The following is a 24,919-nucleotide window of genomic DNA, read 5'->3' as shown; positions in this document are numbered from 1 at the left end:
AGGCTGGGGTGTGGGACAGGTGGCAGAGTGCCAAGCTGGTGGGGGGGGTGGTGGAGTTGAGGGTGTAGATACACCCAGCCCTGAGATATCAGGCAAGATCATTTGATTCTGAACAATTGGTTTGATAATCATTACAGAATGACTCTCTGGTGCTTCTTGCTCCTTCCCCTCTCCCTTCCCCTTTTTCAAACCTCTTCCTGCTCCCTGCCCACTCTTAGTCCACAACAGAGAACCATATCGGAACGAGGTATATCATCACTCACATATGTCATGAATTTTTTTTTTGTGGCAGCAGTACAATGCAGTACATGATATTACTACAGTACTGTTCAAAAATTTTAGGTACCCTAACTATATATGTATGCCTAAGACTTTTGCACACTACTGTACATTGAACACATCTGTATCCACCTGGCAATAGCTTCCATGATAGAGATAGAAGTTGAGCATTTGTTTTGGAAGTAAAATATGACAAAAAAATAGTAGATATGGGCCCGTCAAAGCCCTCTCCACTATTGAGCAGATCTGCACAGAGGACTGTTGCAGGAAAGCAGCAAATGATCTGGATGATGGGGTGGTAAATTGGATTAGTAAGTATGCCGATGATACTAAGGTAGGAGGTGTTGTGGATGATGAGGTGGATTTTCAAAGCTTGCAGGGAGATTAATGCCAGTTAGAAGAATGGGCTGAACGTTGGCAGATGGAGTTTAATGCTGAGAAGTGTGAGGTTCTACATTTTGGCAGGAATAATCCAAATAGAACATACAGAGTAAATGGTAGGGCATTGAGGAATGCAGAGGAACAGAGAGATCTAGGAATAACTGTGCATAGTTCCCTGAAAGTGGAGTCTCATGTAGATAGGGTGGTGAAGAGGGCTTTTGGAACGCTGGCCTTTATAAATCAAAGCATTGAGTACAGAAGTTGGGATGTAATGCTAAAGTTATACAAGGCATTGGTAAGGCCAAATTTGGAATATTGTGTGCAGTTCTGGTCACCGAATTATAGGAAAGATATCAATAAATTAGAGAGAGTGCAGAGACGATTTACTAGGATGTTACCTGGGTTTCAGCAATTAAGTTACAGAGAAAGGTTGAACAAGTTAGGTCTCTATTCATTGGAGCGTAGAAGGTTGAGGGGGGATTTGATCAAGGTATTTAAAATTTTGAGAGGGATAGATAGAGTTGACGTGAACAGGCTGTTTCCATTGAGAGCAGGGGAGATTCAAACTAGAGGACATGATTTGAGAGTCAGGGGGCAAAAGTTTAAGGGAAACACGAGGGGGTATTTCTTTACTCAGAGAGTGATAGCTGTGTGGAATGAGCTTCCTGTAGAAGTAGTAGAGGCCAGTTCAGTTGTGTCATTTAAGGTAAAATTGGATAGGTATATGGACAGGAAAGGAGTGGAGGGTTATGGGCTGAGTGCGGGTAGGTGGGACTAGGTGAGATTAAGGGTTCGGCACGGACTAGGAGGGCCAAGATGGCCTGTTTCCGTGCTGTGATTGTTATATGGTTATATACATCATCAAGAACCCCCCTCCCCACCCACGCCCACTATGTGAAAAATACCTACCTCTGACATCCTCCTTATACTTCCCTCCAATCATCTTAAAATTATGCCCTCTCTCTGTCAGTAATTTCTAGCTCAGTGGTTGGGTGGGAAGCCAGTGTATATACATGTGCTGTGGTAAGGGAGTTGAAGGAAGCATGACAAACCTCACCCTCGCCATCCAAACAAAAAGATCTGGAAGGAATTTGTTTCTTTTTATGCATTCATCAGTGTCGTGGATTTTGCTGCATTTTGCCTGTCCTGAACTATCTTTTGAGAAAATGGTGGTGAGTCAATATCACAAGCCATTTTCTCGTGAAAGTTACTACCACAGTGTTGGGTGAAAAGTTCCATGATTTTAATTAATTCAAAAGAAAAATGATTTGAACGTGTAAGAAAGACTAATCAGTGCCAGAAACAAAAGTAGTACATGTAACATGGACAACTGACTCTCAAGTTTTTATTGCCCTTCAAAACTACCTGTTGTATTGGTTGATTAATAATCAGAACTACCTGTGTCTGAATTGATTTGAGAAGCATCAGTTATTGTTTGATGTGTAGTGAAAGCATCTTAAGACATGAGGAATATTGGTTCACTGACTGTACTGTGAAGGTTATCGATCTATATTGGTGACTTCAGAGATTTTGCAGAGGAAGAGGAGAATTCTGTGTTCTTCATGTCAATCATTTCAACTAATTTATCTTTCTTTTACAGGGAAAGTTGTAGATATTTATTCCAAATTTGATGTTATAGTAAGTACACTTCTTTTTGGATCTTATGTTGTCATTGTGGTAGATTGAATTTTTGAATGCATCTATAATTGCAGCTATTAATCACATTATCAGGCAATAGCTGTGTTATGGCCTTAGATCTGACCTTTAATGTAATACTCATTATGTGCCTGCGTTCTTTATCATTTGAAGGTGACTCATGTAGTTTACTTTGGGCCTGTTGTAATATGTGAGCTCTTGATTAAATAGAATTGCACAATATATTTCAAAACTCAAGTGCTGTGGTTTAGTTTTGTCAGACTCAGCTGCATTTACAGTTACCAATAATGTACAATCACAGCTTTCATCATCCCGTCATAAGCTTGATTACTAAAATTCAAGGCAATTCTCTTAAAAATAGGGAAAATCCCACATGATAAATTTTAAACTTTGGCATTAAAAAGGAGGGGGGCAAATCGCTGTAAATGCTGGAAATCTGAAATAAAGAACAGCACAAACAGGAAATTATTAGAAGGTCAAGCAGCATCCATGCTGATAGAAGTTAATTAACCCGAGTTATTAATTACATTGTACAGGCCCTTTAGCTCACAATGTGGTCCCAACCTTTTAATCTGCTCTACAATCAATCTAACCTTCCCTGCCTGCACAGCCCATAACCCTCCATTTTTCTTTCATCCATGTACCTATCCAAGAGACTCTTAAATGTCCCTAATGTATCAGCTGCAACCATCACCCATGGCAGCATGTTCCACACGCCCACTACTCTGTGAAATACCTACCTCTGACATCCTCCATTTTCCTCCAATCACCTTAAAATTATGCCCTCTTTGTCAGCAATTTCTAGCTCATTGGTTGGGTGGGAAGCCAGTGTATATACATGTGCTGCAGTAAGGGAATTGAAGGAAGCATGACAAGCCTTCCCCTCACCATCCAATCAAAAAGATCTGGAAGGAATTTGTTTTTTTTTATGCATTCATCAGTGTTGTAGATCTTGCTGCATTTTGCCTGTCCTGAACTATCTTTTGAGAAGGTGGTGGTGAGACAATATCATGAGCCATTTTCGCGTGAAAGTTACTACCACAGTGTTGGGTGAAAAATTCCATGATTTTAAGAATGAATAGTGATGTATTGTATTAGCCTAGTGTCTGTAGTGGAAGGGAGTTCTCCCATCCATCTAATAGTGATCACTCTGCAGCAATAAATTCCACAATGCTCTACTCTATGGCTAAAGAAGTTTTTCCATTGCGGTCTAGCCAATACCTTACAAAGCTTCAGCATTACACCCTTGCTTTTATATTCTAGAGCTTTCGTAATGAATACTGACATTGCATCTGTCTTCCTTACCACTGACTCAACCTGCAAGTTAACCTTTAGGGAATCCTACACAAGAACTCCTAAATCCCTCTTCACCTCTGAGTTTTGAATTTTCTGCCCATTTACAAAATAGTCCACACCTTTATTCCTTCCGTTAAAGTGCATGACCACACACTTCCCTACATTATACTCCACTTGCCACTTCTTTGCCCATTCCTCCAAACTGTCTGGGTCCTTCTGCAGACACTACTTTTTCCTGAATACTACCTGCCCTTTCACCTATCTTTGTGTCGTCCACAAACCTGGCCACAAAGCCAAATCATCTAAATCATTAGCATATAACATGAAAAAAAATGGTCCAAACACCAACCCCCACAGCACACCACTAGTTGCCAGTGGCCAACCAGAAAATGCCCCCTTTATCTCCACTGTTTGCCTCCTTCTAGTCAGCCAATTCTCTATCATTCTCGCAGCTTTCCCGTAATACCATGGGCTATTATTTTGTAGCAGCCTCGTGCAGTTCAAAGCCTTCTGAAAATCCAAATCACACATTTATCCAGAGGGCTGAAAACTCAGTAAAGCAGCCAGTAGGGACGACACAGTATTGTAGTGGCTAACGTTATGCTATACAACGCCAGTGACCTGGGTTCAGTTCCTGCTGCTGTCTGTCAGGAGTTAGTACTCCCTGGAATGCTCTGCCACAGAATGTGGTGGAGGCCAATTCCGTGGTTATATTTAAAGCGGAAGTTGATAGATTCCTGATTGGTCGGGGCATCAAGGGATGTGGTGAGAGGGCAGGTCTATGGGGTTGAATGGCATCCAGGATCAACCATGATGAAAAAACAGAACAGACGATGGGCTGACTGGCCTAATTCTGCTTCTATGTCTTATGGACATGGCTAGTAGACGCTTGGGGAATTGAGAAGCATCAGGGTCAGTATCAAGAGTTTTAGAAGCTTATTTATTTCAGAGGAAATATATACATTTGTAGCAGAAATAGACCTCAACATGGTTAATAGGATTAACCATTAAATAAAGGAACAGAATTGCTCACTCTTCCAGCTAGTACCTCTTATGATACCATCACTGTGTGCCTCATGGTAACATGGAAACGTAGAAAACCTACAGCACAATACAGGCCCTTCGGCCCACAATGCTGTGCCGAACATGTACTTAACTTAGAAATTACCTAAGGTTATCCATAGCTCTATGTTTTTCTAAACTCCATGTCCCTACCCAGGAGTCTCCTAAAAGACCCTGTCATATCTACCTCCACCGCCATCGCTGGCAGCCCATTCCATGCACTCACCACTCTCTGCATAAAAAAACTTACCAAAGTTATCTCCTCTGTACCCACTTCCAGGCACCTTAAAACTTGTGCCCTGTTGCATTAGTCATTTCAGCCCTGGGAAAGAGCCTCTGAATATCCACATGATCAATGCCTCTCATCATCTTATACACCTTTATCAGGTCACCTCTCATCCTCCGCTGCTCCAAGGAGAAAAGGCTGAGTTCACTCAACCTATTCTCATAAGGCATGCTCCCCAATCCAGGCAACATCCTTGTAAATCTCCTCTGCACCCTTTCTATGGTTTCTGTGTCCTTCCTGTAGTGAGGTGACCAGAACTGAACACAGTCCTCCAAGTGGGGTCTGACCAGGGTTCTATACAGCTGTAACATTACCTCTCAGCTCTTAAACTCAATCCCATCGTTGATGAAGGCCAATGCACCGTATGCCTTCTTAACCACAGAGCAAACCTACACAGCAGCTTTGAGTGTCCTATGGACTCAGACCCCAAGATCTCTTTGATCCTCCACACTCCCAAGAGTCTTACCATTAATACTATATTCTGCCATCATATTTGACCTACCACAATGAAACACCTTACACTTATCTGGGTTGAACTCCATCTGCCACTTCTCAGCCCAGTTTTGCATCCTATCAATGTCCCACTGTAACCTCTGACAGCCCTCCACACTATCCACAACACCCCCAACCTTTGTGTCATATCACTATCTGCTGCACAATAGCAATTTTTTTATCATCTGTACCATAAAATTAATGAGTTAAGTGTTTAATCCAAATTGAAGGTAGCTTTAAATTGCTTTAAGTTAGTTGATTTATAGACACACTACAGAACGATCAGAATTTGACTGTTCTTGACTTAACAGGCCACTGTTAGCAAAACTAAATTTATTTGGAGGAATGTGCCCAATTATTAGTTTATGTAATGTATTATAATTGAGCAATATTAGCAGTGATTGTCATTAGATACATCATGCTTGCATTGTATTCTCAAATGTTATTGTAGTTGTGTTTTGTGTACAATAATTTAAAATTTTCAATTAGTTATAATCACCCTCTGACCTCACTAACTACAGATAAAGATTAGCTTTATTTGTAACATGTACGTCAAAACTTTGTTTTGTGTCAACAGTCCAATGATGTTCTGGGGGTGGTCATCAAGTGTCGCCACACTTCCAGCGCCAGTATAGCATGCCTGCAACTTACTAATCCTCAATCATGCCTCTTTGCAATATGGGAGCAAACTGGAGCATCTGGAGTAAAGCCATGTGGTCACAGGGTGAACATATAAACATTCTTGCAGACAGCAGCAAGAATTCAACTCAGATCACTGGCACTGTAAACTAACCGCTATGTTACTGTGCCACCCACAGCTACCTGATTTTCCTATAAATGTAGTGATCTTAGGCCGGGATTGTAGATTAGAAGTTAAATCTCATAATTGGTGGTCTGAATTGTGAAGAATATCACCAGTAGTTGCATCCAAAGTTCTGACTAAATTCTTCAGCAGGCTGCTATCTTCGTGGTGAATCCCTCAGTAGAACATTAATAATAGAGGTAGATAAAGGAAGTTGTTGGAAAGTGAAACTGCTTGGGATAAGATTAAGCTTTTAAGATGTGGTATAAGTAATCTGAATGCTCTTCGTGGAATAAGGTATGGCAGGGAAAATGGAGATGGGTGTGCTGAGGCCTAATTAAAACAGATTGATTTAGCAAATTCATCAATTACTTCTTCATTGTTCAACAACCACAGCATGAAAGGAAAGTCTTACCAAATGTCATGCAGCATTTCTTTTGTTCATAGCTACATTCATTCCTTTTTGTTTTTAGTTCTCTGATTTAATAACAGAGAATGTTTACAATAGACAACCTGAAGTTCTTACTCACCACAGACATCCTCAAAACAAGAAAAAAATTCCCATACAATGAATGACAGAAATACTTAAGAAACCCAAACCCTGCTTCCCCCTCTCATGCACAAGCAGCAGCAAGCAGCATCAATCCTTCCCCCTCCCTTTCACCATTCCATAAATTATTCTAGCATAGAGCATCAGTTTAGATACTTATTATTTTTAGAATTTGGCACTGTGAAAGGCTTTAAAACAAAAAAATGTTACTGGTAACTACCATTCCAACTTTTCTTTGCTTTAGGATGATGTCACCCAAAGTCTGAATGTGGGTTTTGTCCAAATTAAGGAAAAGTTATTGAAAGATCTAAATAAAAGTCAGCTGAAAAGATAAGAGCTTCACTTTTCTGAAGGCAGAGTAATGTGGAATGCTCTGCCCCAGAAGGCAGTGGAGGCCAATTCTCTGGATGCATTCAAGAGAGAGTTAGATAGAGCTCTTATTGATAGCGGGGTCAAGGGATATGGGGAGAGGGCAGGAACGGGGTACTGATTGTGTATGATCAGCCATGATCACAGTGAATGGCGGTGCTGGCTAGAAGGGCCGAATGGCCTACTCCTGCACCTACTGTCTATTGTCTATTGTAAAAATGTAAACATTACATATTAATAGAAGTTATTTTTTCCTGTGCTCAGAATCTTGCTGCTGAAAAGACATACAATAATCTGGACATCACCGTGACACAGGCACTGCGGCACCGCTCACAATATTTTGAAGGGGTTGTGAAGTGTCACAGGCTGGAAGCACTGGAGACAACAGTGGACAGAATAGTTAAAGCTGAGGTAAGAGCATGTTTTGTATACCGTTCACAGAAGCAGACCGTTTGGGCCAGCTGGCCCATGCCAACCAAGTTGTCTATGTGAGCTAGTTCCATTTGCCTGTGTTTATCCCATATCCCTCTAAACCTTTCCTGGCCATGTATCTGCCTAGATGTCTTTTGAATGTTGTAATTGTAAATTGTACTCATCCCCACAGCTTCCTCTGGCAGCTTATTCCATATAACCAATATCTACTGTATGGGAAAAAGTTACTCATCAGGTCCCTTGAGTTTCAGGCTCCCCTCTCCTGGAAAAAAGATCATGACCGTTCACCTTATCAGTGTCCCTCAAGATTTTATAAACCTCTTTAAGGTCACTTCTCAGCCTCCTACACTCTAGTGGTAAAAGTCCCAGACTCTCCTTATAACTAAAACCCTCTAGTCCTGGTAACATCCTTGTGAAGCTTTTCTACACTTTCCAGTGTAATGATATCCTTCCTATAGCTGAGTGAACAGAACTTCACACAATAGTCAAAGTGTAGTCTCACCAACTACGTGTACAGTTCCAGTGGAGGCACAAGAGATGCCAAATGCAAGAATGTGGAACAACACACAATCTGCTGGAAGAACTCAGTAGATTGAGTAGCAGGACAGCTGCACTACAGATTTCTGTGACATAGGTGTTCGCACTGCATACAATCTGTCTCCCATTTCCCCCCTCTTAAACTGCTATTCTCCTTTTATGAAGCCTATCCTCAAATATCTTACTCTATGATTGTTTTCAGTCCCTTCAACTATTCCTTGTGCTCAACATTCTTTCTGTTAGCCAAGTAATGAGGATTCTCCTAGATTTCCTAAATTTCCTAGATTTGTTGTTGACTATCTTTCCTCCACACATCTTCAAACTCCTTCATAACCTTAAACATCTCTATACGAGTCATTCTAAAGTTCTGCCTTTAGAAAACAGCCTCCATCATTTCGATCTTTCTTGATATTTGTAAATGCTGTTACGGTAGCTTTTTGCATCTTCTTTTATGGTTTCATAATTAAAGTCAGAAGGTGCTGGAAATGTTTACTCAGCAGGTTAAGTTAGCATCTGGAAAGAGAAATAGATTCTTCTTCAGAGAAAGGAAAGCGCAAAAATATGTAGGTTAAGAGAGGGGAAAGGGTGGAAAAAACAGAATCAAGTAAAAGAGCAGGATTATTTCCATTCACAGCTTGTTGGATGAAGTAGCTTGTGGGTACATGCAGCACACTTCAACATCTAGAGCTGACAAGTGTCGAGTAGTATTTGTAGCCCAAAAGTGACCATTTCCAAAGAAGCAAGTACACTCATCAATCCTTGTCATTCTATGATATTATCTCTGCTGAGCCCCGACCTTCAACATCTTCAGAGTGAACGCTGACCAGAAGCTTGACCAACCCAAGCATGTAGATATTGTGCTTACTATCGCAAGTCCAAGGCTGGATATTCTGCAGTAAGTGGGCCACCTTCTGAGACCTAAAATCCTTCCACGGTCTATAAACCAAGAAGTCTCAAGGAGCACAATGTCATCAAGACCAAAGCAGCCGGTTTGATCCACAACATACTCAGCACCATAAACATTCTTTCTCCCCACTGCCACCGATACAAATGTACTGTGTTTATTGTGCAGTGTACTCTGACAGCATCTTCCAAATCTGCGACCTTTAGTCATAAAAAACAAGACAGCAGCAACAGGGGGATATCAACACTGGCGCGTTCCTCTCCAAAGTCGCACGCTCATCCTGACTTGGAAATATTATTATTGGTCCTGTCCAATAGCGCTCTGGAAGTATATTATTTGGGCTGCAGCTGTTCAAGGTGAGAGATGACTATCACCTCAAAGGGTGAGTCATGCCCTAAATATTGGCCTTGCCTTCCTCCCGAAAATGAATACATTAAAAAACAAGGTTATCCAGGTGAGATAATACTTTTAAGCTGCCCAGTTAATAGATAATAGGGCAATTAGAGATAGCAGAAAATGAGCATGTTACAACTAAGAGGGGTGTACAAGACAGCAGTTAGGCACCTGGAAACTTGTGAACAGTGGTATACTAGAACATTTGATTTTTATACAGTACCGTGCAAATGTCTTAGGCACATACCTGTATATACTGTAAAAGACCTGGTATTGTGACCTAGCACAGTACTGTGTATTGTTTAAATTAGGAAGATGGTTGAGAAGCAGAATAGAGTACTTAGATTTGTATTAGCTCAGTAGTATTAAGTGTGTTATTTGGTAACTGGAAAAATATAATATGCAGTAGTGTGCAAAAGTCTAAGATACCCTAGCTATATGTACACACACATGCATACAATTTTTGGATGCAAATATAAATTTGATTAATAAGTTAACAAATAACACAAAAGTTGGTGGTGGTGTTGTTAGTGTGGGGGATAATCTTGGATTGTAGGAAGATATTGAACAATCATGGCAGATGGACCTTTGAGAAAACTAGTACAGAGGGACCTTGATGTACAAGCCTAATGATCCCCAAAGACAGCAGTACAGGGTAGTATGATATACAGGTGTAGTAGAAAGAATAAGTTAGAAAGACATATAACCTCATGCTGTTTTCTTACTGTATTGTCAGTCTCTTGTATTGTTTGATACAATTCGACTTTTATGACACAACAGTTACAAATCTTTCATTTTACCATACAACAATTACTCCTTTTTTTCCCATTTACACTAATCATTCAAGTGGTCAAAATGTGGCTAGTAGTAAAATCTTCTGTGTCATGGCAACAGCATTCAATCCTGGAGTATGTGGTTCTTAAAATTGGCAGGCATGAATGTAAAAACGCAAACGAGGAAATCTGCAGATGCTGGAAATTCAAGCAACACACATAAAATGCTGGTGGAATGTAGCAGGCCAGGCAGCATCTATAGGAAGAAGTAGAGTCAACGTTTTGGGCTGAGACCTATGACCATAAACCTATTAAGTCTGTTCTGCCTTTCCATCATAACTGATTTATTTTCTCTCAACCCCATTTACCTGCCTTCACCCTATATGTAATATGTGTTTATTGAATAACATAATTCATAAGCAAATTATGCATAATACAAAATAATTAGTTGTTTACAACAATAAATTATGTTCTGGTGCAGATGTTTGTAGGAATTGCTGAATGTTATCCTTTCTTAAATTTTCAACAATTCCATTAGATTCTCAGCTCTCTGCCTGAGTTGTCACATTTTTGTTCGAATAAGTAATACGTTTAATTTTGGAAAGATTGGTGTTCCACTAGAACTTTAACATTTACCCTATCATTTTAGGCACTGTTGTCTTGGTAACTGGATTATGTTCTGAAATATTTTAACAAAAATGGCTTTGTGATATATTTCATCACAAATCTTTTTTATGACTTAACCTTTTCATAAACATCTTTCATTTATCTGCTTTCAGGTCCATCGGCTTGTAGTGGTTGATGAGAAAGACAGCATAGTGGGAATCGTCTCACTGTCTGACATTCTGCAGGCTCTTGTTCTCACACCAGCAGGTATAGATGCACAATATTCCTAATCCTCTGGAGTCTGACCTCTCACCCCTTCCTGTAAGCATTCAGGTAGGGTACACCACAGCATGTTGTACCCACTCAAGCTTGCTGAATCAATATTGCCTGCTGAAATCCCTTTGCTGCTGTCTGCTGGTTAGCCTGAACAGCCATTGGCATGGCCAAAATATAGCCGCTGTTGGCCTGTATAATTTTGTTTTTGTCAGCAGAATGAAGGTCAGTTTTAAATGTGAAATGTACAATCTCCAGGGGTGATTGATGCATTCAGACTAAAAGGGAATAATACCCTCAAATCTTGCATTTGTAATGTGCAAATATGCACCAATGTTTTTTTTCTATCGCAAGGTAATGTATTCTAAATTATTATTATTAAAGTGTTCATAATTCTATAACATCTTACATTTATAAATAGCTTAAGAAGAATTGTCTATTAAGCACATGGGCATTGGGAGAGGATTAGAAGGAGACAGTTGCAGCATCTCAAAGGTTTGAAGAGATAGGAAATGAAATCTGGCCATAGTTGGAGAACCAAAGCACTTGGAAGAACATGGAGGCCGTAAAGGACTAGACTACGTACCCATTTGAAGATAAAAGTAAAATCCAGAGTTGTTCAGGATATGAAATAGATGTATACAATAGATGCCAGGGCCCTTGGGAGCACTGATATACTGAAGAGATTTACCATGATGTTACCTGGATTAGAGGGTACAAGGTTGGACAAACTTGCTTTGTTTTTAATATGTAATGTCAGAAGTTAATGGGTGACCTATAAGCCTATTTTATAGGCTTATAAAATAGTGAGAGGCATAGATGGAATAGATGATCAGGGTCTTTTTCACAGGATGGAAATGTCAAATACCAGGGGCCTAGCTTTACGTAAGAACAGAAGAGTTTAAAGGAGATTTATGGGGCAAGACTTTATTCTACACAATGGTATATGCTGTCAGGACAGGTAGTGGAAGCAAATCGAACAGCATTATTTAAGAGACATTTACACAGACAAATGAACAGACAGAATGGAGAGTTATAGATCTTGTGTAGGCAGATGGGATTAGTCAGGATTAGCATCATGTTTGGTACAGACGTAGCAGGCCAACTGTTCTATTTGATTGAGACTCCTTTGGCTGTCTGGATGATGTCGTACACCATTGTGTTCTAGATTCAGTGAAGAGGTATAGTCATTAAGTAGCAATAGGCTACAATTTTAATGACACAAGTTGATACAGGCAAGTCCCACAAGGTTCCATACTTTTCGGCTAATATTTACTTGGCAGATGTGAAAGATGGCCAATGCCATCTGTGCCAGATCTTTTGGCAATAATCTGGAAGAGATTGTGAGTTTTGTGTTTATCTATCCAGTATTATTGTTGGAAATGCAGAGACTGATTTGCACGCACACTGATATATTATTTAGTCATCTACACCATACATCTTAACAGAAATACAGTCAAGCTGTAAAAGCTGGAAAGTACCCTGTCCAGTGGACACATTTAACTGGCATATATGGTGTGGACTGCTTGCATGGAATTACCTTAGAAATATGAATTGCATGTGTCTGTAGAGCAGTGATCTGATACTGTGTTCTGGAGTACTAACATGAAGAAACGCATGGCCAGTGAAGAAGTGTGTGCATTGAATGCCCTGTTTGTATTTTAATTATTGCTCTGCCAAAACTTCATTGTATGATGATTTGATGACTTCTTGTAGAGATCAGTGCAAGAATTGAAGTTGTGAAATCTGTTTTTACATTCTGGTAACTGAATAAGACTTCCCCTCCCAACTCTCCCCTTATCACTATAAATTTAGTAATCTAACATCACTTTGTGTGGGTTGTAGTCATTATTTTATGGATCTATTATTTTAGTACAAAGGTCTTTGGGTGATGTACAAAATACTTAACTTACTGCACAAGATTACGCTGGACGGACATAGCTTCTGCCTCTTACTCCCTATACAACCTTACTGACCTTCAATAGACCCTGGAGAACTTGCTCCCACATTTCAGACTATTCCACTGTTTCTAAATGTTCCTGACGATAAGAGACACACGGTTTTAAACAGTTTACAGTTTTAATTTAAAATTAAACAGTTTTAATTTTTAAAAATTGAAATAAAATTTAATCTTTGAAACATAATATCTTCACTATCCAAGCCAGCAAGCTCATTTAAATGAACAAACACCAACAACAGAGCTACCTGTAAGGAGTTTGTACGTTTTACCTGTGACTGCATGTGTTTCCTCCAAGTGCTCTGGTTTGCTCTCCCAAGTCCAAGAGTACCGGTTGGTAGGTTAATTAGTCATTGTAAATTGTTATGCTAGGTTAAATCAAAGGTTGCTGGGCAACACAGCATGAAGGGCCAGAAAGGTCTATTCTGTGCTGTATCTCAAAAAATAAAACAAAATGCTGGGAGGAACTCTCATCAGGCAGCATCTAAGGAGGGAAATGGGCAATTGACGTTTTGGGTTGAGACCTTACTTCAGGACCTGATACAGCAGCTGTCCATTTTTCTCCATAGGTGCTGCCTGACTTGCTGAGTTCCTCCAGTATTTTGTGTGGTGCTCCAGATTTCCAGCATCTGCAGTCTCTCTTACATCTCCATGCACCAGCCATGGCCGCCAGTCCTCAGCTCACTACCACTAAGCTGTTAACTCAAACTTGATGTGAAGTCCAGCACTAACCCTACAATGTGTCAGCACATTTAAAAGAAAATGGTAAACATTGGAGATTCTGCAGATGCTGGAAATCCAGTGCAACACACACAAAATGCTGGAGGAACTCAGCAAGTCAAATACGTCTTGACTTCTTGCGCCAAGACCCTTCATAAGGACTGGAAAGGAAGGCAAAAGAAGCCAGAGTATGAGCATGAGGGAAGAGGAAGGAAGAAAAGCTAGAAGGTGATTGGTGAAGCCAGGTGGGTGGGGAATTAGGGATGAAGTAAGAAGCAGAGATGTGATAGGTTGAAAAGGTAAAGGGCTGGAGAAGAAGGAATCTGATAAGAGAGGAGAGTGGCCACAGGAGAATGGGAAGGAGGAGGTAGGGTGATGAGAAGAAAACAGAAGTTACTCCTGCACTCTGAGAGTGGCCTCAGTGTGGCAGTAGAGGAGGCCATAGACCAGCATGTCAGAATGGGAATGGGGATTGCAATTAAAATGGTTGGCCACTGAGAAATCCTGCTTTTTGCACTTGGAGCGATGGTGCTCGATAAAATGGTCCTTCAACTACAGAAGAGGCCTTATCAGGAGCACTGGATATGGTAGACGACTACAACAGATTCGCAGGTGAAGTGTTGCCTCACCTGGAAGGCCGCTTGGGGGCCTGAATGGAGGTGAGGGAGAAGGTGAATGGGCAGGTGTAGCATTTCTTCCACTTGCAGGGATGTGACTGGAATGAGTTAGTAGAGAGGGGTGAATGAACAAGGGAATAACAGAGGAAGCAATTCCTGAAGAAAACAGAGAGTGGGGGGGGGGGGGGGGGAGGAGATAAAGATGCGTTTGGTGGTGGGGTCCCATTGAAAATGGCAGGAGTTGCAAAGAATGGTGTGCTGAATGCGGAGGCTCATGGGTGGTAAGTGAGGAGAGGAGGAACTTTATCCCTTTTAAGGCAGCAGGAAGATGGGGTGAGGGTGAGTGTTCGGAAAATGGAAGAGATGGGGCTGAGGGCAGCGTCAATAGTGGAGGAAGGGAAATACGTTGGGTCAGGTGTCACCAATGTGGAGAGGCCATGGACTCACATATCAAAGATTCAAAATATGTATAACCCTCTCACCAGGCTCATATGCAAACTTACTCATTAGCTACCTCTGTTAACAGTCACGTGACAGTGGTGAGAGGGCCACCTCTCATAAACAGTATACCTCGAGGCTCGGTATGATACGGGGTTCAACCAAACAGGAACGTCGTGATGTTCCCATTAAAGAAACTTTGACAATCAAATGCTGTGAAAATACTGCCCATACACAATTATTGGTTAGCAAGAAATAACAGATCTTACACACATAAAATTGTAAAGAAAGTATATTTACCAATTTCAACTTTATCAAACAGTTATCACGAGAAAAAAAAGAAGTCCCATTACAGTTAAACCCATCTAAATGTACATATGACTGTTAGAGCTCATCTCTTCCAAAGCTGGATATAATTGTTACTCATGGCTCTGAACCCACGGTCTGCGCGAAACCTTCTGCCACATGTTTGAACTTCCCTTGAGGACCACCTCAAACAAATTGGCTCTCTCTCAGGAGCATTGGCCCTCCTCCTTGGAACCATTCATCTGCATGAAGCACTTCTGGCAGTGGCACAGCACCTTCTCTTCTGTCCCGCTCCGTAGCTCCACCAAGGACCCAAAACCAAACTACAGTCCTTCAGAAAGCTTTTCCCCACAGCTCTGTAGAACCTTCTCTCACATCCCACAGTCCTGATTGGCTGATTCACATTCCTAAGTTGGACAGCATAGGTCCTCATCTTAGCCAAAGCCAAAACACACTTTCCAGCACGGCACACTGCTTTTACAGAAAACTGCTGATATAATCTATCTCACAGCAGACCAGTAACCAGGGCTTTACATACAGCATGTATGCGGTATACAACCCTGAGATTCGTCTTCCCACAGCCAGCTACGAGACAAAGAAACACTATGGAACTCATTCAAACATCAAACACAAAATGTGCAGAAAAACTAGATAAAGCACGCAGACAGAAGAAAATCGAGCGATCAACACACAGAGTTGCAGAGTCACATGATCCTTGAAACGGTCCAGGAATGTTCAGTTCAGTTCAATTTAGTCCCAGTCAAAATCATGCAAAATAGCAATTAAAAAAAGAATAATAAACACATGTAACATGAACTGCAGAATCCTCTAATGAGTCCAATCCACAAACAGCATCGACCAAACCTTGCCCAAGACCTTAGATTCCTGCACCTTCCTCTGGCAGCAGAGAGGGAAACCAGTCAAACGCAGGGGGGTGGCACTAAACACCCACCCGTCTTCCGTTCTTGTCCTGGTCAATTTCAGTTTTGCTCAATGCCTTATTGGGCGAGATTGATTAGTAATAGATCCGATCATTGTTTGTACTCTGCCATTAGGCCACACATTCTGTTCTCAACCTCACTGAATTCCTTCAGAGACAGCGCAAGTACCAGATTGCTCAACTGGCATTATGGAAATGTAAATTAGAGACTCCAATCACACACAGATTAGAGGTAGCAGTACATTTAAAAGAAATTTCATCAACCGTCTGCAGGATCTCGTCATTGGTCACTGGCGCCATCTTGCTGTGATGACAGAATGGGAATTGGAATTGGAATTAAAATAGTTGGTCATGGTAAAATCCAGCTTTTTGCACAAGGAACAAAGGTACTTGACAAAATGGTCCCCCAATCTACTTTGGGTCTCGCCATTGTAGGTGAGGCCCATTAAAAATAGTTTATTTTCTAATCATATCCACATTTCTGAGATAAAAGGGGTATTAGATGCTGAACATTTCTAAATAAGAATTAACAATATCCAAACATTGTAATGTCAGATTAGTAATCTATAATCCTGAAAGGTGTATCATCTTGCTCTTTAATTTCAGATTCAAGATATAGTAGTTTTGCATTTGGAGAATAAAGCAAGAAATGGTCTCCTACATTAGACAAATACAGTTTTAACAATTCAAAGTGATTTTTGATAATGGAGGGGAAAAATAAGTCTTTCCTAATCCTCTTCTGCATCCCTCAGACCAGTATAGAATAAAGCGATGTGGATTTCTTGCCACAGATAATGGGTATTTTTTGGGTAAATTGATAACAATAAAGAGAAGATTGTTCAATGTTTACTCAGGAAAATGCCAGCTGTAGAAATATTGGTATTATTGCTTATATTTTTAATTTTTAGCAAAAATGGGTAAATGTTAAAAACAGACCATGATGCTAGAGAAATGGCTTAATAGGAGAAAAATACGTCCTCAATTTGGAATTCTTTGGATATGCTTTGGCACATGATAGCCTTCCCAATTTCATTTAAATAGTGATCAGTAAGAAAATGATTTCATTTTCCTGGATTCATTCCTGTTTAAAAAGATGCTGAAGTCTCTCACCTCTGTGACTCAAAATGGGAATCTTTTGTTCCTTAAGTAGTATTTGTGTTGACCTTTAAGATGTAGTGCCATATATTCAATAATGTAATGCTAATAAATGATCATGTTCACTACTGTTTTAGTGTACATGTTTATGTAAATTACATATAAATTTTGACAGGAGGCAAAACTATATTTTTTTTTCCACAGAATTGTGGATGTCTGAAAAATACTGCTGGGATAGTAGTGGAAGCACATACAATAGAGCTGTTTAAGAAGCTCTTACGCACACGAATATGCAGAGAATGGAGGGATGTGAATATTGTATGGGCAGAAGGCATTGGTTTAGTTAGGCATTTAATTACTAGTTTAATTAGTTTGACTCAACATTGTGGGCTGAAGGGCATGTTCCTGTGTTGTAGTGCTCTGTGTTATAGCTAAGTGGGCAATTCTTTAACATTAGAACATAAGAGTTATTTGGATCCAATGTGCTCTTGTCAGAATGACCATGAACTTGTTACTGTTTAATGTAGATGATCTTATATGTCAACCACAACAAATATCAAACATATAGTGTTTGCAATACAGCACAATTGGTACCAAGCCAAACGAGTTATCAGATGAATGAAAGCATTTAGAGATTGATTGTAAGAAACATTTTTTTTTAATGATTTTATTGAGTTCTAATTATTAACTGTTTTCCTGATCTGGATGAATTTTGTTCTTTATAACCAGTTTTATTGTCTCAGCACTGGTTTCTCTTTCAGAAAAGTACATAATGTTTTCTGTTTGTACTTTAAAGGTTCTGTAAGAAAGGAAAGTATTTCAGAATGACAGATGACAATAGAACATGGACGATTGCTGACAAGAATGCTTTGAAGCGTCTTATTCTGTTCTGGGCCAGATGAACACTGACTACAGCAGAGAGGAGAAGGCACGAGATTATGAAATCACAGAAGTGACATGGTTTAATCAAACACTGTAGCTGGATCTGAAAGGCATTTGTGACAATATCTGAAACCAAACACGTGATCTTGCTCACTGAATAGCTATACAGATACAGCTGTAATGTTGTAGCTAAAACTCTGAAAGAATTTATTTTGCAAATAACTATTAGCAACTATACCTAAAGATATTTTTTAATGTGTTGAAGCCATGGCAATTTAAATGGCTATTTATTTCCACAGTTTGTCGATCTGTTTTTCATGACAGGGAGTGGAAGCCGATGTTCTGCGTAGTGGGAATTCTCATGAAAAACTTCAAACTAAGTTTGGACCTGCCATGGCACCACAATCCTCCATTAGGAGCATGCAATGAGAACTGTTAACTGTACTGTACTGTAAATAGGAAGCTATTGAGGGAAAATGTGCCAGAGAAAGGTATATTTTTAGGTGTGTGAAAATGTAAAATTATGTTTGTACAATTGCACATTAAATTTTTTTGTAAATTATATTGTTTTCATATGGCTGCAAAAATGGGGGGTGCTTGGGCAGAGGTGGTATTGTCTATGTAAATGCACAAAGGCATGAAGATGATGCTATATATAGGTTTTCCTGCTTGGAAGAGAAGGAAAAAGGGGAAATTTTTGCCTCAGTAAACATTTATAGGGCGTGAGAAGAAACACTTAAGGCAAAACATTGATAAAGTAATATTGCACTTTAAAGCACGGCCATTCATTGTGTAGCAAATTAACACAAGTAACAGATAAGGAAGTTTATAGCCCCCCCCCCCCCCACCTCTCTACCCAACTCACCAATTCTGCTTGAAGATTTGCAGTTACTTATTGGTGGATAACCAGATCTTTGCACAGATCAAAATGCTAATTTAAAAAAAAATAACAGTTGGGATAGATGCCATCTCCTGCAAACCTGATACTGATGCCAGGAGGCTACACTTCAAATCTGTTGAGATCTGAGACAACTGAATTAATTGTTTGGTTGATTCTAGAGCCTTGCATTCTCTTCCTTCCACCCTTCCGTCAGTGCCCCCTCCCCAAAAAATTTTCAAAAAAGAAACATTAATCATTGGTGGTGATTGAGTAATGTCAGTGAGTTCTATACTTTGACAATAATAAGGATTGTGTAATAAGTAAATGGATGTGTATGACAAGAATGTGTATGTAGTATCTCGGAATACCTTGCTGAGAACCTTGAAGCTAAAAATGCAGTCCTCCTCTATAACTGATGTGAATAGAGGACCTTTTTAAAAAAAAATTTAGCTCATTCCAGACCAATATTACATTCTTGGCCTTTTGATCTGGGTTGATGAAGTTAACATCACATTGTTGCAATTTTAAGTGCCATTAAATGATTCAATCTGAAAGTGATGTGAACTGATTCCAAACATAGCTTATTAAAACATTTCTTGTATTATACTTTGAATGCTGTCCTGCATTACTTCAGTGCATTATCTTATGTATACAGTATTGTACATTGTTAATGTTGAATAAAGAAGGTTTCATTGCCAGGTGCAACTACCTAGCATTAGTCTTTTTCTTTCTTCTTCTCTTAGAGATACAGCCAGAATTGGCCCTTCAAGCCATGCCGCCCTTTCAAAACTTGACAACCCCAATTTAACCCTAACCTAATCAGAGGACATTTTGCAATGACTAATTAACCTACCCAGTACATGTTTGGACTGCGGGAGGAAACCCACACATACCACAGGAGAATGTAGATACTCCTTACAGAGGACACTGGAATTGAATTCCAAAACTCTGGCATCCCAAGCTGCAATAGCCTTGCGCTAACTGCTACATCACTGTGGCACCCAAGCGGTTTAGGTAGTCATTGCCTGACTGATACAGGGTGGGTGCAACTGTGCGCAAAAGTATGTTGTGAATTGACTTCACCTTTAGTATAAGTTGGTCACAAGATCAGTACAATATTAAAGGTATTGAATTTTTTTTTCCCCCCGGTGCTTTACTGTTCTATAGTACAAGTGCAAGGAATTATCTATGGAATCTCAGCAAGATGAAGGAATTGGTTGTTGACGTCAGAAGGAGTAGCGGACCGCACAACCCCATCTACATCGGTGGTGCACAGGTGGAACAGGTCAAAAGCTTTAAGTTCCTCGGGGTGATTATCACAAATGACTTGACTTGGTCTAACCAAGCAGAGTCCACTGCCAAGAAGGCCCACCAGCGCCTTTACTTCCTGAGAAAGCTGAAGAAATTTGGCCTGTCCCCTAAAACCCTCACTAATTTTTATAGGTGCAATGTAGAAAGCATTCTTCTGGGGTGCATCACAACCTGGTATGGAAGTTGTCCTGTTCAAGACCAGAAGAAGCTGCAGAAGATTGTGAACATAGCCCAGCACATCACACAAACTAATCTTCCATCCTTGGACTTACTTTACACCGCACGCTGTCGGAGCAGTGCTGCCAGGATAATCAAGGACACAACCCACCCAGCCAACACACTTTTTGTCCCTCTTCCTTCCGGGAGAAGGTTCAGGAGCATAAAGATTCATACGGCCAGATTTGGGAACAGCTTCTTTCCAACTGTGATAAGACTGCTGAACAGATCCTGACCCGGATCTGGGCCATACCTTCCAAATTTCTGGACCTGCCTTGTACTACCTTACTTTCCCTTTTTTATTTTCTAATTATGATTTATAATTTAAATTTTTATTATATTTACTTCGATTTGTACTTAAGGGAGCGCAAAGCGCAGAATCAAATATCGCTGTGATGATTGTATGCTCTAGTATCGTTTGGTGACAAAGTAAATTTTCCATCTCCTTACCTCCTAGATCTATGTCATACCTAATCTTCACCCTCCTGAATACCCTTGCGTAATCTTAATCTTTTTAGTTATCACTTGTCCCAAAGCTCCTAAACCCAATGTATCTTTCCTTTTTCTTGACCAAAGCCTCAATATTTCTTGTCAGCCAAGGTTCCCTAAACTCGCCAGGCTTATCCTTTACCGAACAAGAGCATGGTGCTTGTATTTCGGAGTTATCACTCTTTAGAGACTCGCACTTGCCATTTGTTCCTTTCCTTTAAACAGGGTGTCCCAATCAACTTCTGCGAGATCCTACAAATCCCTACAAAATTAGCCCTATTCTAGCTTAGGACTCCAACCTGGAGAATAAAATTGAAGACCTCAGAGCAAATTTGCTCTATCTGGGGGACATCAGCTACAGCTTTGTGTTCTGCTTTACAGAAGCATGGCTCACACCAGGCATTTCAGATGCACACTGCAGCCCAACAGCTTCACTATTTTCTGTGGATACAGGTCTACTAAATCTTTTGAATGCAGAGGCAATGAAGTATGTTTTATGATTAACTCATCCTGGTGCACAAGCATGGTGGCTCTGTCTTAGTCCTGCTTACTTGACCTGGAACATCTAGCAGATAAATGTATCCATTTTAGACCATGGGATATAGGAGCAAAATTAGACAGTTTGGCCCATCGTGGCTGGTTCAATTTTCCTCTCAGCCCCAATCTCCTGCCTTCTCCCCATATCTCTTCATGCCCAGACCAATCAAGAACCTGTCAATCACTGCCTTAAATATACGTAAAGTTATTGCCTCCACAGCTGCCTGTGGCAAAAAAATTCCACAGATTCACCACTCTCTGGCTAAAGAAATTCCTCATCTCAGTTCTAAAAGGGTGCCCCTCTATTCTGAGGCTGTGTCCTCTGGTGTTAGATTCTTCCACCATAGGAAACTTCATTTCCATATCTATTTTCATCAAGGCCTTTCACCATTTGATTGGTTTCAATGAGGTCACCCCTCATTCTTCTGAATTCCAGTGAATACAGGCCCTGAGCCTTTCTAAGATAAGGGCCCAAACTTGCTCACAATACTCCAATTTAAGAGTAGTACTTTAAGTCTCAGCATTACATCCTTCATTTTATATTCTGGTCCTAACATTGCATTTGCCTTCCTCACCACAGAATTAACCTTTATGGGATCCAGCACAAGGACTCCCTAGTCCCTTTGCACCTCAGTCTTTTGTATTTTCCTCTCCATTTAGAAAATAGTCAATCTTTTCATCCTTCTTCGTAAGTACATGCCCATATACTTCCCAACACTGTATTCCATCTGCCATTTCTTTGTACAATCTCCTAATCTGCCTAAGTCCTTTTGTAACCTCTCTACTTCCTCAAAACTATTTTCCCCTCCACCTATCTTCATATCATCTGCAAACTCTTCAACAAAGCCATTAATTCCATCATCTAAGTCATTGACTTATAACATATAAAGAATTGGTCCCAACACAGATCTCTGTGGAACACCAGCAGACAACCAGAAAAGACTCCCTTTATTCCCAGTCTTTGCCTCCTGCCAGTCAGCCACTGCTTTATCCATGCTAGAATCTTTCCTGTAATACCATGGGCTCATAGCTTGTTAAGCAGCCACATGTATGGCATCTCGGCAAAGACTTTAGGAAAATCCAAATACTGTACACAATGTCAACTGATTCTCCTTCATCTGTTCTATTTGTTACTTCTTCAAAGAAATCCATCAGATTTGTCAGGCAAATTTTTCCCTTGAGGAAACCATGTCGACTACAGCCTATTTTATCATGTGCCTCCAAGTACCCTGAGACCTTATCCTTAATAAGTTGACTCCAACATCTTACCAACCAATGTCTAACTGCCCTATAGTGTCCTTTCTTCTGTCTCTCTCCCTTCTTGAAGAGTGGAATGACATTTTTCAATTTTCCAGTCTTCTGGAACAATTCTAGGTCTAGTGGTTCTTTATAGATCATTACTAATGCCTACACAATCTCTTCAAGCACCCTTTTCAGAACCCTGGAGTGTACACCATCTGGTCCAAGTGACTTATTTATCTTCAGACCTTTCCAGTTTCCCAAGAACCGTCTCTCTAGCAATGGTATCTTCACACACTTCATGCCCCCAACGCCTGGAACTTACATCATACTGCTAGTGTCTTCTACAGTGAAGGCTGATGCAAAATACTTATTCAGTTCATCTGCCATTTCTTTGACCCCTTTACTACCTCTCCAGCATTGCTTTACAGTAGTCCGATACCCACTCTCATCTCTCTTTTACACTTTATTTATCTGAAAAAACATTGGTGCCCTCATTTAATATTATTGGCTAATTTAAATATTCCATCTTTCTCATCTTAATGATATTTTTAGTTGGCTTCTGTTGGTTTATAAAAGCTTCATAATCCTCTAACCTCCCACTAATTGTTGCTCTATTATATGCCCTCTCTTTGGCTTTTATGTTGGCTTTGACTCCTCTTGTTAGCCACGGTTGTGTCATCTTGCCTTTAGAATACTTCTTCCTCTTTGGGATGTATATTTCCTGTGCCTTCCAAATTGCTTCCAGATATCCCTGCCTGTGTTCTTTTCCAGTCAATTCTGGCCAACTCCTCTCCCATGCCTCTGTAATTCCCTTTACTCCACTGTAATACTGATACATCTAACTTTAGCTTCTCCTCAAATTTCCAGGGTGAATTTGATCAGATTATGATCATTTGTCCCTTAAGGGTTCTTTTACCTTAAGCTCTCTAATCAATTCTGGTCCATTGCACAACACCCAATAGTTGATCCCTTAGTGGGCCCGACCATGAGCTGCTTTGAAAAGCCATCTTGTAGACACTAAAATTTCCCCCTCCTGGAATCAAGCACCAACCTGATTTTCCCAATCTACCTGCATATTGAAATCCACCCCCCCCCCCCCACGACTATTGTAACTTTGCAATTTTGGCATGCATTTTCTATCTCCCGTTGCCATTTGTAGGCCGCATCCTTACTACTGTTTGGGGTTCTGTATCCAGCTCCCATCAAGGTCTTCTTACCTTTGCAGTTCCCTGGCTCCATCCACAATCATTCAACATTTTCTGATCCTGTGTCACCTCTTTCTAATGATTCGATTTCACTTTTTACCGACAGAATAATGCCATCTGGAATGAAGGTGCCACTGCACAGGATCAGAAAAAATCTATCCTGAGTTGATTTAAATTTTAAGTACTAATACCAAATATTTCCAACAGTTTTGTTGGTCGAGGGCTATTGGTCAAGTGCGAGTAAAAGGGATTACAAAACACAGTACCAACAGTCGCACACTGCACACAGTACATAGCACTTATAGTTACTTCTGCAGCCCCCAAACCAGCACAGCTGCCCTCTGTGCTCACAGAGGCCCCTGCTTTCTCCCACACTGCCTCTGGTGTCTCCTCACCTGCAGCCGGCAACACCCTGGCATAAGGACCTGGTTTGCACAACTACTAAAGCTTTACACCTCCCCTGTTGTCGATCTCACCAATGAACGAGATTTGAATTGTACTACATTACCAGTGTCCAACAAGGTCTTCCTGGTTAATCATCAGAGAAGCTCTGCAGGGTGGACTTCTGGCCAGAGTTTAGCTGATGTGCAACTAGTGCTGGACCACGTCTAAGGCAATGGGCATTGTGTCATGCACATACGACATTATTGTCAATACCAAAGATCTATGGCTAGAGATTGGAGACTGGAGGCCTGTCCTGGGGATGGAGGAGTGCCCACATGTGTCAATGGATGGGAAGGAGAAAAGGGCTTGGTTGGTTTGCTGTTGTTTTGATGCTTGTTGTTCGATGTTGTTCTGCCAAGCATTGTGGGCATGCTATGTTGGCAACATGTTCTTAGGTAGTCAGAGTCATAGAATGCTACAATACAGAAACAGACCCTTCAGTCCATCTAGTCTGCGCCAAAATATTCTGCCTTGTCCTATCAACCAGGTTGTGCCGGTTGTTTCAATATACATGTTTTAAATCAATTACTCTGAATCTGAGAGCAAGGA

General features: G+C 40.5%; 1 protein-coding gene across 5 annotated transcripts in view; it reads left to right on the top strand.

The window, feature by feature from the left end:
* LOC132395348 (5'-AMP-activated protein kinase subunit gamma-2) overlaps positions 1-19,631 on the top strand; it is a 526,748-nt gene extending 507,117 nt beyond the window's left edge. For all 5 annotated transcript variants that reach the window (XM_059971827.1, XM_059971826.1, XM_059971828.1 and 2 more), the window contains 4 exons: positions 2,261-2,298; positions 7,438-7,584; positions 10,992-11,085; positions 17,961-19,631. In XM_059971827.1, the coding sequence (XP_059827810.1) occupies positions 2,261-2,298; positions 7,438-7,584; positions 10,992-11,085; positions 17,961-17,992 (311 nt within the window). In that variant the 3' untranslated portion in view covers positions 17,993-19,631. The remainder of the gene's footprint in view (positions 1-2,260; positions 2,299-7,437; positions 7,585-10,991; positions 11,086-17,960) is intronic.
* The last annotated feature ends 5,288 nt before the right edge of the window (positions 19,632-24,919 follow it).

Source organism: Hypanus sabinus, chromosome 6 (genome assembly GCF_030144855.1).
Source record: "Hypanus sabinus isolate sHypSab1 chromosome 6, sHypSab1.hap1, whole genome shotgun sequence".
In the NCBI taxonomy this organism is placed as follows: Eukaryota; Metazoa; Chordata; class Chondrichthyes; order Myliobatiformes; family Dasyatidae; genus Hypanus; species Hypanus sabinus.
The sequence above is the reverse complement of the archived record's forward strand: the minus strand, read 5'-3'. Positions and strand labels throughout refer to the sequence as shown.